This window comes from Dendrobates tinctorius, unplaced genomic scaffold (genome assembly GCF_039654945.1).
Source record: "Dendrobates tinctorius isolate UK_male_01 unplaced genomic scaffold, ASM3965494v1 ptg000017l, whole genome shotgun sequence".
NCBI classification, from domain to species: domain Eukaryota; kingdom Metazoa; phylum Chordata; class Amphibia; order Anura; family Dendrobatidae; genus Dendrobates; species Dendrobates tinctorius.
This window is the reverse complement of record NW_027361685.1, coordinates 18023197-18036400: the sequence shown is the minus strand read 5'-3', so window position 1 is coordinate 18036400 and position 13204 is coordinate 18023197. Positions and strand designations below refer to the sequence as shown.

The window sequence follows — 13204 nt, the reverse complement described above, 5'->3', positions numbered from 1 at the left end:
AATTTTTCTACCCGTTTCGCTCAACTAAATAGTGTCCTGATGAGTCGCCTTTGGTGAGGACGATGAAACCCGTAGAAATGAGAGGCTTGGAGAGTGAGTGTGTATATGTCACCTCACCCTATATACTGAGACGTGGGGTACATATTTTTTCTATTAGTCACCTACTGACTAACCTTCAGGGGGTGAATTATGGGTATAGTTTTACATTTGGAATAAAGTTTAGTTTTATACTTTTGTCAGTAAACATGAGGAATGACAAGAGACAACCCATTTAAGAAGATTCAGTTTTGGTTAAAACTATTCCAACACTATGAACACAAAAAAGGCTTCTCCCCTATGTGACATCTCTGATGTTTATTAACAGTTCATTTCCAAGTAAAACATTTCCCACATTAAGAAAATGAAAAAAGCTTCTCCTCTATGTGACTGCTCTGATGCCTAACAAGAAGCACTTTCTGGTTAAAACATTTCCCACATTAACAGGAAAAAGGCTTCTCTCCTGTGTGGGTTCTTTGATGGCTATCAAGACTTATTTTCCATTTAAAACATTTCCCACATTCTGAACATGAATATGGCTTCTCTCCTGTGTGGATTCTCTGGTGCTTAACACAATTTGATTTATTGTTAAAACATTTCCCACATTCTGAACAGGAAAAAGGCTTCTCTCCTGTGTGGATTCTCTGGTGCTTAACACAATCTGATTTATTGTTAAAACATTTCCCACATTCTGAACAGGAAAAAGGCTTCTCCCCTTTGTGAGCTCTCTGGTGAGTAACCAAATGTGATTTCTGGTTAAAACATTTCCCACATTCTGAACAGGAAAAAGGCTTCTCCCCTGTGTGAGTTCTCTGGTGAGTAACAAAATGTGATTTACGTGCAAAACATTTCCCACATTCTGAACAAGAATAAGGCTTCTCCCCTGTGTGAGTTCTATGGTGATTAACACAATCTGATTTATTGCTAAAACATTTCCCACATTCTGAACAGGAAAAAGGCTTCTCCCCTGTGTGAGTTCTCTGGTGATTAACAAAATGTGATTTCTGGTTAAAACATTTCCCACATTCTGAACAAGAAAAAGGCTTCTCCCCTGTGTGCGTTCTGTGGTGAGTAACAAAATGTGATTTACGTGCAAAACATTTCTCACATTTTGAACAGGAAAAAGGCTTCTCCCCTGTGTGAATTCTCATGTGGTTAACAAAATGTGATTTCCATGTAAAATATTTCCCACAGTCTGAACATGAAAATGACTTCTTTCCTTTAGCAGCAGTTTGTTTTTTATTGCCTCTTTTGTGACTTTGATTTTCCTTAGTAGTCAGTAATGAATCAGAAGATGGGACCTGTTTCATAAGATCAGATGACAGATCTTTGCTCTGAATGGATGATGGCATATCTAGAGTAATAGTAATCACTTCAGTTGTATCTTGTAGGATCTCAAGATCTTCGGATTTAAAAATTGAAGATGTCAGCTGTCCCTCTAATCTACTGTTACAGTCATCTGCTAAGATAAAAAGCAATTATTATTTTTAATAAAATATCCGAGTTTTATATTTTTGAACATTTCTACTTACACTGTCCATAAAAATAGCAAGCTATGTAAAAAAACTTTATTTATTTACCAAGACAATGACAGTTCACAGTCTAATAGAAAACCTTGTTGGATGAACCAGTAGTGTGCGGTGTTCAACTGTTTGTTCATTCTGCCTCCCAAATATTGAATAAAAAGAAACCAATCAATGTTGTGTAGGCGAAAATAATACCAATTCTCATATCACAAAAAACAAGATCCCACTCAGGTCCATCATCTGTCAGTGGAAAAACAGAGTTTCCCACACTATTAGTGGCTCAAAGGCTATTGAAAATCAACAAGGTTGCCATAAACCAATCCAGCAAAATCCGCTCTCACTTCGGAGTCTTGCAGTGTGCGCAAACAACATTTGGGATCCCTGTATTTAGCAATATTATAGTGAGAAGAACCCACTTAATTTGTGGTGTGTGTCTCCTGGAGCACAATCTGGGCACTATGTGCTGGGTAAGAAAATGGCAAATGTGTAATTTTCACTCTCCAACATCCACTGTGTGTTAATTTCCGGAAAGTTGCTGTGGAGTCAAAATATTCACTCCTACACACGTGGTCAAAATTGTTGGTACCCCTCGTTTGATGACAGAAAAACCCACAATGGTCACAGAAATAACTTGAATCTGACAAAAGTAATAAATAAATCAAAAATCTATCAAAATGAACAAATGAAAGTCAGACATTGCTTTTCAGCCATGCTTCCACAGAATTTAAAAAATAAAACTCATGAAATAGGCCTGGACAGAAATGATGGTTCCCTTAACTAAAATATTTTGTTGCACAGCCTTTTGAGGCAATCACTGCAATCAAACAATTTCTGTAACTGCCAAGGAGACTTCTGCACCTCTCAACAGGTATTTTGGACCACTCCTCAAGAGCAACTGTCTCATGTTTGAAGGTTGCCTTTTCCAGACGGCATGTTTCAGCTCTTTCCAAAGATGCTCAATAGGATTTAGGTCAGGGCTCATAGAAGGCCACTTCAGAATAGTCCATTGTTTTCCTCTTAGCCATTCTTGCATGTTTTTAGCTGTCTGTTTTGTGTTGTTATCCTGTTGCAAGACCCATGACCTGCGACTGAGACCAAGCTTTCTGACACTGAGCAGCACATTTCTCTATAGAATCCCTTGACAGTCTTGAGATTTCATTGTTCCCTGCACACATTCTAGAAACCCTGTGCCACATGCAGCAAAGCAGCCCCAGAACATAACAGAGCCTCCTCCTTGTTTCACAGTAGGGACAGTCTTCTTTTTGTGATATGCTTCATTTTTCCGTCTGAGAACATAGAGCTGATGTGCTTTGCCAAAAAGTTCCATTTTTGTCCATAGGACATTCTCCCAGAAGCTTTGTGGCTTATCAACATGTAGTTTGACAAATTCCAGTCTGGCTTTTTTATGATTATTTTCAACAATTGTGTCCTCCTTGGTCGTCTCCCATGAAGTCCACTTTGGCTCATACAATGACGGATGGTGCAATGTGAAATTGATGTTCCTTGAGCTTGAAGTTCACCTTTAATATGTTTAGGAGTTTTTCTGGGCTCTTTTGTTACCATTCGTATTATCCGTCTCTTTGATTTGTCATTAATTTTCCTCCTGCGGTCACGTCCAGGGATGTTGGCTACAGTCCCATGGATATTAAATTTCTGAATAATATGTGCAACTGTAGTCAAAGGAACATTAGCTGCTTGGAGATGGTCTTATAACTTTTACCTGTAACATGTTTGTCTATAATTTTCTTTCTAATCTCCTGAGACATCTCTTTCCTTCGCTTCCTTTGGTCCATGTTGAGTGTGATACACACCATGTCACCAAACAGCACAGGGAGGATCTGTAGCCTCCTCTATAAAGGCCACTCACTGATTCCAGGATTGTAGACACCTGTGATGCAAATTAGTGGACACACCATGATGTAACATGTCCCTTTTGTCACATTATTTTCAGGGGTACCATCATTTCTGTCCAGGCCTATTTCATGTATTTTATTTTTTTTTTTAAATTCTGTAGAAGCATGGTGGAAAAGCAATGTCTGACTTTCATTTGTTCATTTTCATAGATTTTTAATTTATTATTACTTTTGTCAGATTCAAGTCATTTCTGTGACCATTGTGGGTTTTTCTGTCATTAAACGAGGGGTACTAACAATTTTGACCACATGTGTATAGATTATAACCCTCAGTGAATTAATTTATAAAATTGAATCACTATATGGGGATATTGACTATTCTGTCATTTAGTTATATTAGGGCTTCTGCATATGGTGTGTCTAATCTAATCTGGGATCTGGTCCTGCTGTCCAGCTGGAGTAATCTGCTCCCTACTTCAGCCAATTGGAAAGTACAACACCCTACTAAAGCTCAAAGCACATGGCCGGAATCTGCCAGATACAGCATTGTTCTCCTCTGGTTCAGTCCTCAGCTCCTGGTTTGTGTATTTGTATTCTGCTGTGACCGTGGCCCATTTACTGACTACTCTTGTGTCTTCTGTTTCTGTATTCTGTCCTTCTGGGTCTGACCCAGCTACCTGACTATTCTTCTTGCCCTCTAATACCACAGAAAAGCAGGTAACACCATGGGCCAAGCCTAGGGGTCCCAGTGTAAGTGTAGGTCCATGTAACGGTGTTAAAGGGCGATGAGGAAGGCAATCCTTGGGATATGGAAAGCAGAAAAGATAGTGCCAAGCATGTTCATGGTGGATATCTTTTGATGATCGCGTATACTCATTGCTCGGATGTCCTCCGAGTATTTTGGTGTGCTCGGAGATTTAGTTTTTGTCGTCTCAGCTGCATGATATGCGACTGCTAGACAGCTTGAATACATCTGGTAATGCCTGTTTGTTAGGAAATTCCCACATGTATTTGTCCTGTCTACAAGTCACAAATCATGCAGCTGAGATGTCGAAAACTAAATCTCCGAGTACGCCAAAATACTTGGAGGACACCCGAGCAACGAGTATACTAGCTCATGACTAATTGTGTCTGCAAACTATTCCAGCTAGATCTTTATTCAAATAGCTAAATGGCGCTCCTTCCCTTCTGAACACTGTCAGCACATTCTACGTACGCTGTTATTTGGCTTTGTAGTTTATAGATCTGAGCAGGTAACGGTATCATATAAATCTTGCTTTAAGGGATCACCCTCACACTAATACCAGGAGGTAGGTGGATCCTCCAGGTTGTAAGTTCTATAGAAAAGGGCTTTCGATGTCCAAAGTCATTTGAACAGTTTTGGGTGGAGGAGAATGTTGTGGTCTAGAGGCAAAATGGTGATCATGGTAATACGGCTGGACTACACCACCGATAAAGCAGCCACAGCCGGTGACTGAGAAGAATCTGTGACTTCTCTGCATTTAGTTGTTACTACTCACCTGGGTAGTCATATGTGGGAATCTCCTCTTTACACCACTCATCACCCCTCACATATGTCTCTGTAGTTTTAATATGGGTCAGATCTTCACCCTGAAACAAATATTGTAAAAGTCACAGACAGATGGAGAAGTCCCATCTATGATCAGCTCTAATCCTGCCATCTCCACCGTTCTCATTACACAAGTATAAAACATATAATACTGGTGGATAAAACAAGACTGAGCACAAGACCTTCACAGCCGTCTACACATCATAGGGGAGATCTCCTGACACCTTCTATCCATCTACCTGATGATCCTGAGGAGCACTGGGATCTTCTTGTGTACAGTCCTGTAGAAGAAGAGGATGGGGACATCTCTCTGGTGTTGTCCTCTTACTGGATAGATCTGGAGGAAACACATACAGGGACTGAATTCATTCTCTACATACAGATAATTATAGGCCGTGTGTATTTAGTCCTGTCTATTACCTGGTGATGTGAGGGGCTGGGGAACCTCCATTATGATGTCCTTGCACAGGTCTCTGTGTCCTTCTAAATACTCCCACTCCTCCATGGAGAAATAGACAGCGACATCCTGACACCTTATAGGAACCTGACACATACAATGATACCGTCATCCCCCCGAACCCTTCATAGTGTTACTGTATAATGTCCCAGCATTCCCAGCAGTGTCACCTCTCCACTCAGCAGCTCAATCATCTTGTAGATGAGTTCTAGGATATTCTGGTCATTGATGTCCTCATGGATCAGGGGGAGAGGTGGAGGCTCCGTGATTGGGCTCAGGGGTCTTCCACATCCCTCAGGCACAGGGTCCTGACAGCGATCACTAGAGGTCTTCTTCACCACTGTGTAATCCTGGTAATGGAGAGACACATTAATAAATCTCACTACATATATTTCCAGAGTCCTCACCTCTCTAGTTCTGCCCATCTATGTTAAGGGCTGGCGGAACGGTATGGTGGTATGAGGTGCGTTAACAGCCCGGGGTGTTGTGAGTTCATTTTCCCCTTCGTCACTGAGGTCTGGTGAACTCCCTATTCTGGTAAAGGAAGGTAATGAGCCTGGTTATCAGGCACCTGAGCCTAATGAGGATGACTGGCTGAGTGGAGTCACGGACTGGATATAAGGCTGCCGACACCCTTCTGCCCTGCGGGTGATTTCTCTGTGGACTTCTAGGACACCAGTCTGATTCCTGCTCCTCTAAAGCTAAGTTTTCTGCTTTGCCTGTTAGCATTTGTGTTTTGTTTTTGTTTTCCTTGCTTTTCTGGATTCTGCCATTCCCTGCTGGGGTGAGCTGAATCTCCTTTTGCCTGTTGCTCTGTCTTCAGAATATTCCTGAGTACTGACATAGCTTTTTGAAGCCTAGCGTCTTCAGGGCCTTTTTTACTGTCAGTCTGTTGGCTCTTATTTTCATAGGGTTTTTCACGGATTGCAGACAGCAGCCTTCCTGTCCTTTCCTATGTAGGTAGTTTGGGCCCCGTCTTTGCTCAGTCTATCTTTCTGTCTGTGTTAGTGTTTTCATCTTGCTTCACCGTCATTATATGTTGGGGGCTGCCTATTGCTTTGGGGTCTGCTCTGGGGCAGTTTAGATTTCCCCTTTCTTTCTTTAGGCCTATTTAATTCTCCGGCTGTGATCGAGGGGTCTAGGGCATCGTAGGAACCCCCCACGGCTACTGTTAGTTGTTGTGGATAGGATCAGGGGTCTGCAATCCGATAGCTGCCAACCTCTCTGGTTTTCTGGACTTAGCTAGCATTTCTGTTTTTGCCTCCTACGGTGACTCAATCATAACAGAATCACCCGCCATACCGCAGATCCTAGGGTACTCAATAGCAGGAAAGAATTGTGTTTAAAAAAAAAAAAAAAGTGTGTGTATATTCTTTCCTCTATATCTCTGAGGCCGTAGGGGGAAATTTTTTTTCTCTCAATGGAGATAAAGCAATTGTCTGATCGTGTGGAGCAACTCGCTGCGGAAGTGCGGGGAATTTCCCCCTACCTTGCTCGTTCGCATGCTGTTGAACCAAAGATCCCTACACCTGATGTATTTTTTGGGGATCGATCTAAATTTTTGAGTTTCAAAAATAATTGTAAATTATTTTTTGCCTTGAAGCCTAACTCGTCAGTGAGCTCCACGCAGCAGGTTAAAATTGTCATCTCTTTGCTGCGTGGCGATCCCCAGGATTGGGCGTTTTCTTTGAAACCAGATGATCCTATTCTGACTAATAAGAACGCATTCTTTCAAGCTTTAGGGTTGTTGTATGACGAACCTAATGCTATTGATCAAGCTGAAAAGACCCTGTTGGCATTGAACCAGGGTCGAGATTCTGCAGAGTTGTACTGTCAAAAGTTCCGAAAGTGGGCGGTCCTTACTACCTGGAATGATAATGCCTTGGCTGCTCTCTTTTGGAAGGGTTTGTCAGAAGCCATAAAAGATACTATGGTGGGATTTCCTGTTCCCTCTGGTCTGGACGATTCTATGTCATTAGCCATTCAGGTTGATCGGCGTTTACGTGAACGCAGGATTGCACGAGAGGTGTTGAACAGACGTCTGAACCTATGCAATGTGATAGAGTTTTGTCTAAGGCGCAAAGTCAGGAGTTCAGAAGGCGTAATAAGCTGTGTTTTTTCTGTGGAGATGCCTCGCATATTATTTCTGTTTGTCCTAAACGAGAGAAACGCTTTGCACACACGTTTTCTGTTGGTGGTGTTCAACCTAAATTTCTTCTGGCAATTACTCTGATCTGCAGCGCTAAACCTAATGGACTTGGATTTTGCTAAACGTTGTGGATTTCCGATGACACCTCTGCAGACGCCTATCCCTTTGAGGGGGATTGATGCTACTCCTTTGGCTAAAAATAAACCTCAGTTTTGGACCCAGGTGGTCATGCGGGTCGCCCCAGACCATCAAGAAAATTGCAGATTTTTGGTGTTGCATGGTCTGTATGATGCCGTTGTTCTGGGGTTTCCCTGGTTGCAAATTCATAATCCAGTTTTGGATTGGAAATCTGTGTCTGTGGTGAGTTGGGGTTGTCGGTGTGCCTTTAGTGAGGCTCCGGTTTTTTCCACCTCTCCTCAGTCGCATGATGTTCCTGACTATTTGGCGGACTTTTATGATGTATTTAGTGAGAATGAGTCTGCGTCTTTGCCTCCTCATAGGAGTTATGACTGTGCAATCGAACTAAGCCCGGGGTGTAAATTTCCCAAGGGTCGGCTCTTCAATTTATCTGTACCCAAGCACGAGGCTATGCAGTCCTATATTAAGGAGGCGTTGGAGAAGGGTCATATTAGACCATCCTCTTCACCCTTAGGTGCCGGTTTTTATTTTTGTGGCCAAAAAGGATGGTTCTTTAAGGCCTTGTATTGATTATCGTGCCCTCAATAAAATTACTATTAAATATCAGTATCCGTTACCCCTGATTTCGGATCTATTCTCTAGAGTTAGAGGTGCTTGCTGGTTTACCAAGCTTGACCTCAGGGGGGCGTATAATCTTATCCGGATTAAGCAGGGGGATGAATGGAAGACAGCGTTTAATACTCCGGAGGGACATTTTGAGTACCTGGTGATGCCTTTTGGGCTCACTAATGCCCCTTCTGTCTTCCAGTGCTTCATGAACGATATTTTCCGAGACTTTGTCGATAAATTTTTGATTATCTATCTGGATGATATTTTGATCTTCTCCAGGGATTGGGATTCTCATGTGGAACATGTTCGGACTGTGTTCCGGATCTTGAGGGAGAATTCCCTGTATGTCAAAGGATTGAAATGCCTTTTTGGAGTACAGAGGATTTCATTTTTGGGATTTATTTTGTCTCCGTCAACTATTGAAATGGACCCGGCCAAGGTACAGGCCATTTATGATTGGGTTCAGCCCACTTCTTTGAAGGCCCTCCAGAAGTTTTTGGGTTTTGCTAATTTTTATCGGAAATTTATAGCAAAATTTTCTAGTATTGCCAAGTCATTGACTGATCTGACTAAGAAGGGTGCTGATGTGTTGAATTGGTCTCCGGAGGCTGTTGCTTCCTTTCAGGAGCTGAAGCGAAGATTTACCTCCGCCCCGGTTTTGCGGCAACCTGATGTCTCACTCCCGTTCCAGGTAGAGGTGGATGCTTCTGAGATTGGTGCAGGAGCTGTTTTGTCCCAAAAGGATCCTGTAACATCTAAAATGAATCCCTGTGCTTTCTTTTCCCGAAAGTTCTCTCCATCTGAACGTAACTATGATGTGGGGAATCGGGAACTGTTGGCCATGAAATGGGCATTTGAGGAGTGGAGACATTGGTTGGAGGGAGCTAAACATCAAGTTGTGGTCCTCACTGACCACAAGAATTTGATTTACCTAGAGTCGGCTAAACGCTTGAACCCTAGACAGGCTAGGTGGGCCTTGTTTTTTACACGTTTTGATTTTGTGGTTTCTTTTCTTCCTGGAACTAAGAATGTCAAGGCAGACGCCCTCTCTAGGAGTTTCTTTGCTGATTCTCCTGTGGTGACCAAGCCTGCTACCATCTTAGGCGAAGGGGTAGTTCTTTCTGCCATCTCGCCCGATTTGAGACTTGCTCTGCAAGAGTTCCAGGAGGACAAACGTGAGCGTTGTCCCAGTGGAAAGTTGTATGTTCCTGACCAGTGGAAGAAGAGAGTGATGTCTGAAGTTCATTGCTCTGTATTGGCTGGTCATCCAGGTATTTTTGGTACTAGAGATCTGGTGAGTCGCTCTTTTTGGTGGCCCACCTTGTCTCATGATGTCAGGAATTTTGTGCAGTCCTGTGGGACTTGCTCCCGGTCTAAATCTTGTTCTCGCTCTAGTGGGTTGTTGATGCCTTTGCTGGTCCCCAGGAGGCCATGGACCCATATTTCAATGGATTTCATCTCTGATATGCCGGTCTCTCAAAGAATGACTGTTATTTGGGTGATTTGTGATAGGTTCTCTAAGATGGTTCATCTTGTACCACTCCCTAAGTTGCCATCTTCCTCTGAGTTGGTGCCCCTGTTTTTGCAACAGGTGGATCGCTTACACCGGATTCCTGAGAACATTGTATCTGACAGAGGAGTTCAGTTTGTGTCTAGATTTTGAAGGACTTTCTGTTCCAAGCTGGGAATTCAGTTGTCCTTCTCCTCTGCTTTTCACCCTCAGACCAATGGGCAGACAGAGAGAACAAACCAGACCTTGGAGTCGTATTTGAGATGTTTTATTTCCGCTGATCAGGATGATTGGGTTTCATTTTTGCCCTTGGCCGAATTTGCTTTAAATAATAGAGCTAGTTCTGCCACTTTGATGTCACCTTTTCTTTGTAACTTTGGGTTTCATCCTCGATTTTCTTCAGGGCAGGTGGAGCCTTCTGCCTGCCCAGGTGTTGACACTGTGGTGGAGAGAATGCACCAGATCTGGGACCAAGTGGTGGATAAGTTATCTCTCTCCCAGGAAAAGGCCCAGCGGTTTTCCAATCGACATAGGACCATTGGTCCCCAGTTTAAGATTGGTGATATGGTGTGGTTATCATCAAAAAATATTGCTATGAAGGTGGCTTCTCCTAAGTTTAAGCCTAGATTTATTGGACCTTACAAGATTTTGGAGATTATTAATCCGGTCTCTTTTCGATTGGCTCTTCCTATCACATTTAAAATCCATAGTGTGTTCCATAAGTCCTTGTTGAAGAGGTTTGTTGAACCAGTTGTTCCTGGGGTGGCACCTCCAGACCCTGTATTGGTTGAAGGTAACATGAAATATGAGGTAGAGAAAATACTGTATTCCCGTTTGGCTAGACGGAGACTCCAGTATTTGGTTAAGTGGAAGGGTTATGGTCAGGAGGATAATTCCTGGGTCTCTGCCTCTGACATTCATGCCAAAAAATTGGTGCGTGCCTTTCATCGGGCTCACCCTGATCGCCCTGGTGGCGTGGTTGAGGGTTCGGTGACCCCTCCTCAAGGGGGAGGTACTGTTGTGAGTTCATTTTCCCCTTCGTCACTGAGGTCTGGTGAACTCCCTATTCTGGTAAAGGAAGGTAATGAGCCTGATTATCAGGCACCTGAGCCTAATGAGGATGACTGGCTGAGTGGAGTCACGGACTGGATATAAGGCTGCCGACACCCTTCTGCCCTGCGGGTGATTTCTCTGTGGACTTCTAGGACACCAGTCTGATTCCTGCTCCTCTAAAGCTAAGTTTTCTGCTTTGCCTGTTAGCATTTGTGTTTTGTTTTTGTTTTCCTTGCTTTTCTGGATTCTGCCATTCCCTGCTGGGGTGAGCTGAATCTCCTTTTGCCTGTTGCACTGTCTTCAGAATATTCCTGAGTACTGACATAGCTTTTTTGAAGCCTAGCGTCTTCAGGGCCTTTTTTACTGTCAGTCTGTTGGCTCTTATTTTCATAGGGTTTTTCACGGATTGCAGACAGCAGCCTTCCTGTACTTTCCTATCTAGTTAGCTTGGGCCCTGTCTTTGCTCAGTCTATCTTTCTGTCTGTGTTAGTGATTTCATCTTGCTTCACCGTCATTATATGTTGGGGGCTGCCTATTGCTTTGGGGTCTGCTCTGGGGCAGTTTAGATTTCCCCTTTCTTTCTTTAGGCCTATTTAATTCTCCGGCTGTGATCGAGGGGTCTAGGGCATCGTAGGAACCCCCCATGGCTACTGTTAGTTGTTGTGGATAGGATCAGGGGTCTGCAATCCGATAGCTGCCAACCTCTTTGGTTTTCTGGACTTAGCTAGCATTTCTGTTTTTGCCTCCTACGGTGACTCAATCATAACACCGGGGTCACCGTGCAGAGATGGAAACCAGCTGCGCAGTAATGGCGGTGACTATATGGCAAGTAATAAAGAGACACACGAGGGCTGTTGATTCACAGAACCGCACAATGTAGGTGCCGAAGCCTGTTAAACTCACAGGGCTTGGCCGGATGAGCACTAGTATACAAACACAGGACTCCGCCCCAAGGACATGGGATTAGAGCCCCTCTAGCGCTCGGTGCCACTGTAGCAGAGCCAGCAAGAGACCAAATGAGAAATAACGCACCAGAGTGCACTGCACCAGTCTGGCGGAAGCCACTAACCACCCAGAGTAGGGAGGAAAGCGATAGCTTTGCGCACGGCGCCGCACTGGCGGTTACTGCTACCTGGCGCAGTAGGACAGTGCCCTAAGCAGAGAGGCACAGTTGGAAGCTAGCAAGTGCAGAGGACTGGGATGCACTGTGGCATATAGCTTAGCCACTGACAGACCTGACTTCAACCACTAGACCCTAACAACATACACAATCAAGGGTAGGGGTTTCATGAGTCATTCGAAGTAAAAAGCATCCGTCATCATGCACACCATAAGGCACAAGAGTCTATACTAGCATATGGCCGAGTGGCCATGTGACTCTTTTATAGCGGTGTCCTTCCAGGACCTTCCCAGTAGTGGACAAATCCGAGCAGGAACGGGACCTGCGCATGTGACCTCCGACCTCCAATGTGAGGTCGTCCCATAGGCATGATAAGTACCCAAAAGACAGGACTTAGTCCCAGAAGTGTCTACTTGCTGCTGACTCAAGCATGGAGTTATAGCAGAGCCAGAAGGAGCAACCAGATGCCTAGCATCATCCTGGGAAAGACGCCTGGACCGATGCCTCTGCTGAGCAGGAATCTCTGCAGCTGCAGAGGAATGGGAGACCGCAGAGGACATGGCTTGAGATTCCCCCTGTACAGTGGGGGAAACTCAGCACCTAACAATGTGTTATTCCCATAGATATAAATGATGCAATGTGACGTCATCAGAATCTCTCACCTCTCCAGTAAGCCGGAAGAGGATCTCTAGGGTGAGGTGTAATATCCTCTCCGCCATCTTGTCTCTGTCCATATCCATCTTTGATGGGTAAATCAGGAAAATTCTCTTCTATAGAAGATCTTCACTGAGAGGATCCGATATTGTAGAGACCTGAATGAGAAGATGAGCTGATGTAGCATCATAAGAATCCACTTGCTGATGTGAAAAGCAAACATGACGTCTAAGAAGGTGTGACAGTTTGGCTGAATGCTCCCCGCCTCCAAGTACTCGATAGTATGAGGCGGCCTAGTTACTACTATACTTACATGCCTAATAATGGTGTCTGGGCTGCAATGTACGAAGGTCTATTAGGTCGGGCCAGAGGCAGCGTCCAATAAGTTACCTTATAACGCCCCCATACACATTAGACTAAAGCTCCATGAAAGCACTGATTTCGGGGGGTTTGGCCGACCATATAATGTATTTGGGGGCCTCCCGACAGATGATGTCAGGGCAGAGAAGGATCTGGCATCCTGAATTTC

General features: G+C 43.9%; 1 protein-coding gene across 2 annotated transcripts; it reads right to left on the bottom strand.

Moving 5' to 3' along the window:
• Window positions 1-339: 339 nt before the first annotated feature.
• Window positions 340-12829, bottom strand: LOC141082230 (uncharacterized). Of its 2 annotated transcripts, none has more exons than XM_073566167.1 (6): window positions 12684-12829; window positions 5613-5792; window positions 5406-5529; window positions 5225-5322; window positions 4936-5026; window positions 340-1498 (listed from the first exon to the last, which is right to left on the bottom strand). In XM_073566167.1, the coding sequence occupies exons 1-6, from the start codon at window positions 12759-12761 to the stop codon at window positions 477-479; spliced, it is 1593 nt and encodes a 530-aa protein (XP_073422268.1). In that variant the 5' UTR covers window positions 12762-12829; the 3' UTR covers window positions 340-476. The 2 variants fall into 2 exon arrangements, with proteins under 2 accessions (XP_073422268.1, XP_073422269.1); XM_073566168.1 differs by having other exon boundaries at window positions 340-1495.
• Window positions 12830-13204: the final 375 nt, after the last annotated feature.

Excerpts from the sequence above, each read along its gene's own strand:
- LOC141082230 (XM_073566167.1), bottom strand. The coding sequence starts at position 12,761 with ATGGATATGGACAGAGACAAGATGGCGGAGAGGATATTACACCTCACC. Across the intron at positions 5,323-5,405 it reads CCAGCCCCTCACATCACCAG|ATCTATCCAGTAAGAGGACA; the intron begins GTAATAGACAGG and ends TGTTTCCTCCAG. Across the intron at positions 1,499-4,935 it reads TCCCACATATGACTACCCAG|CAGATGACTGTAACAGTAGA; the intron begins GTGAGTAGTAAC and ends TTTTTATCTTAG.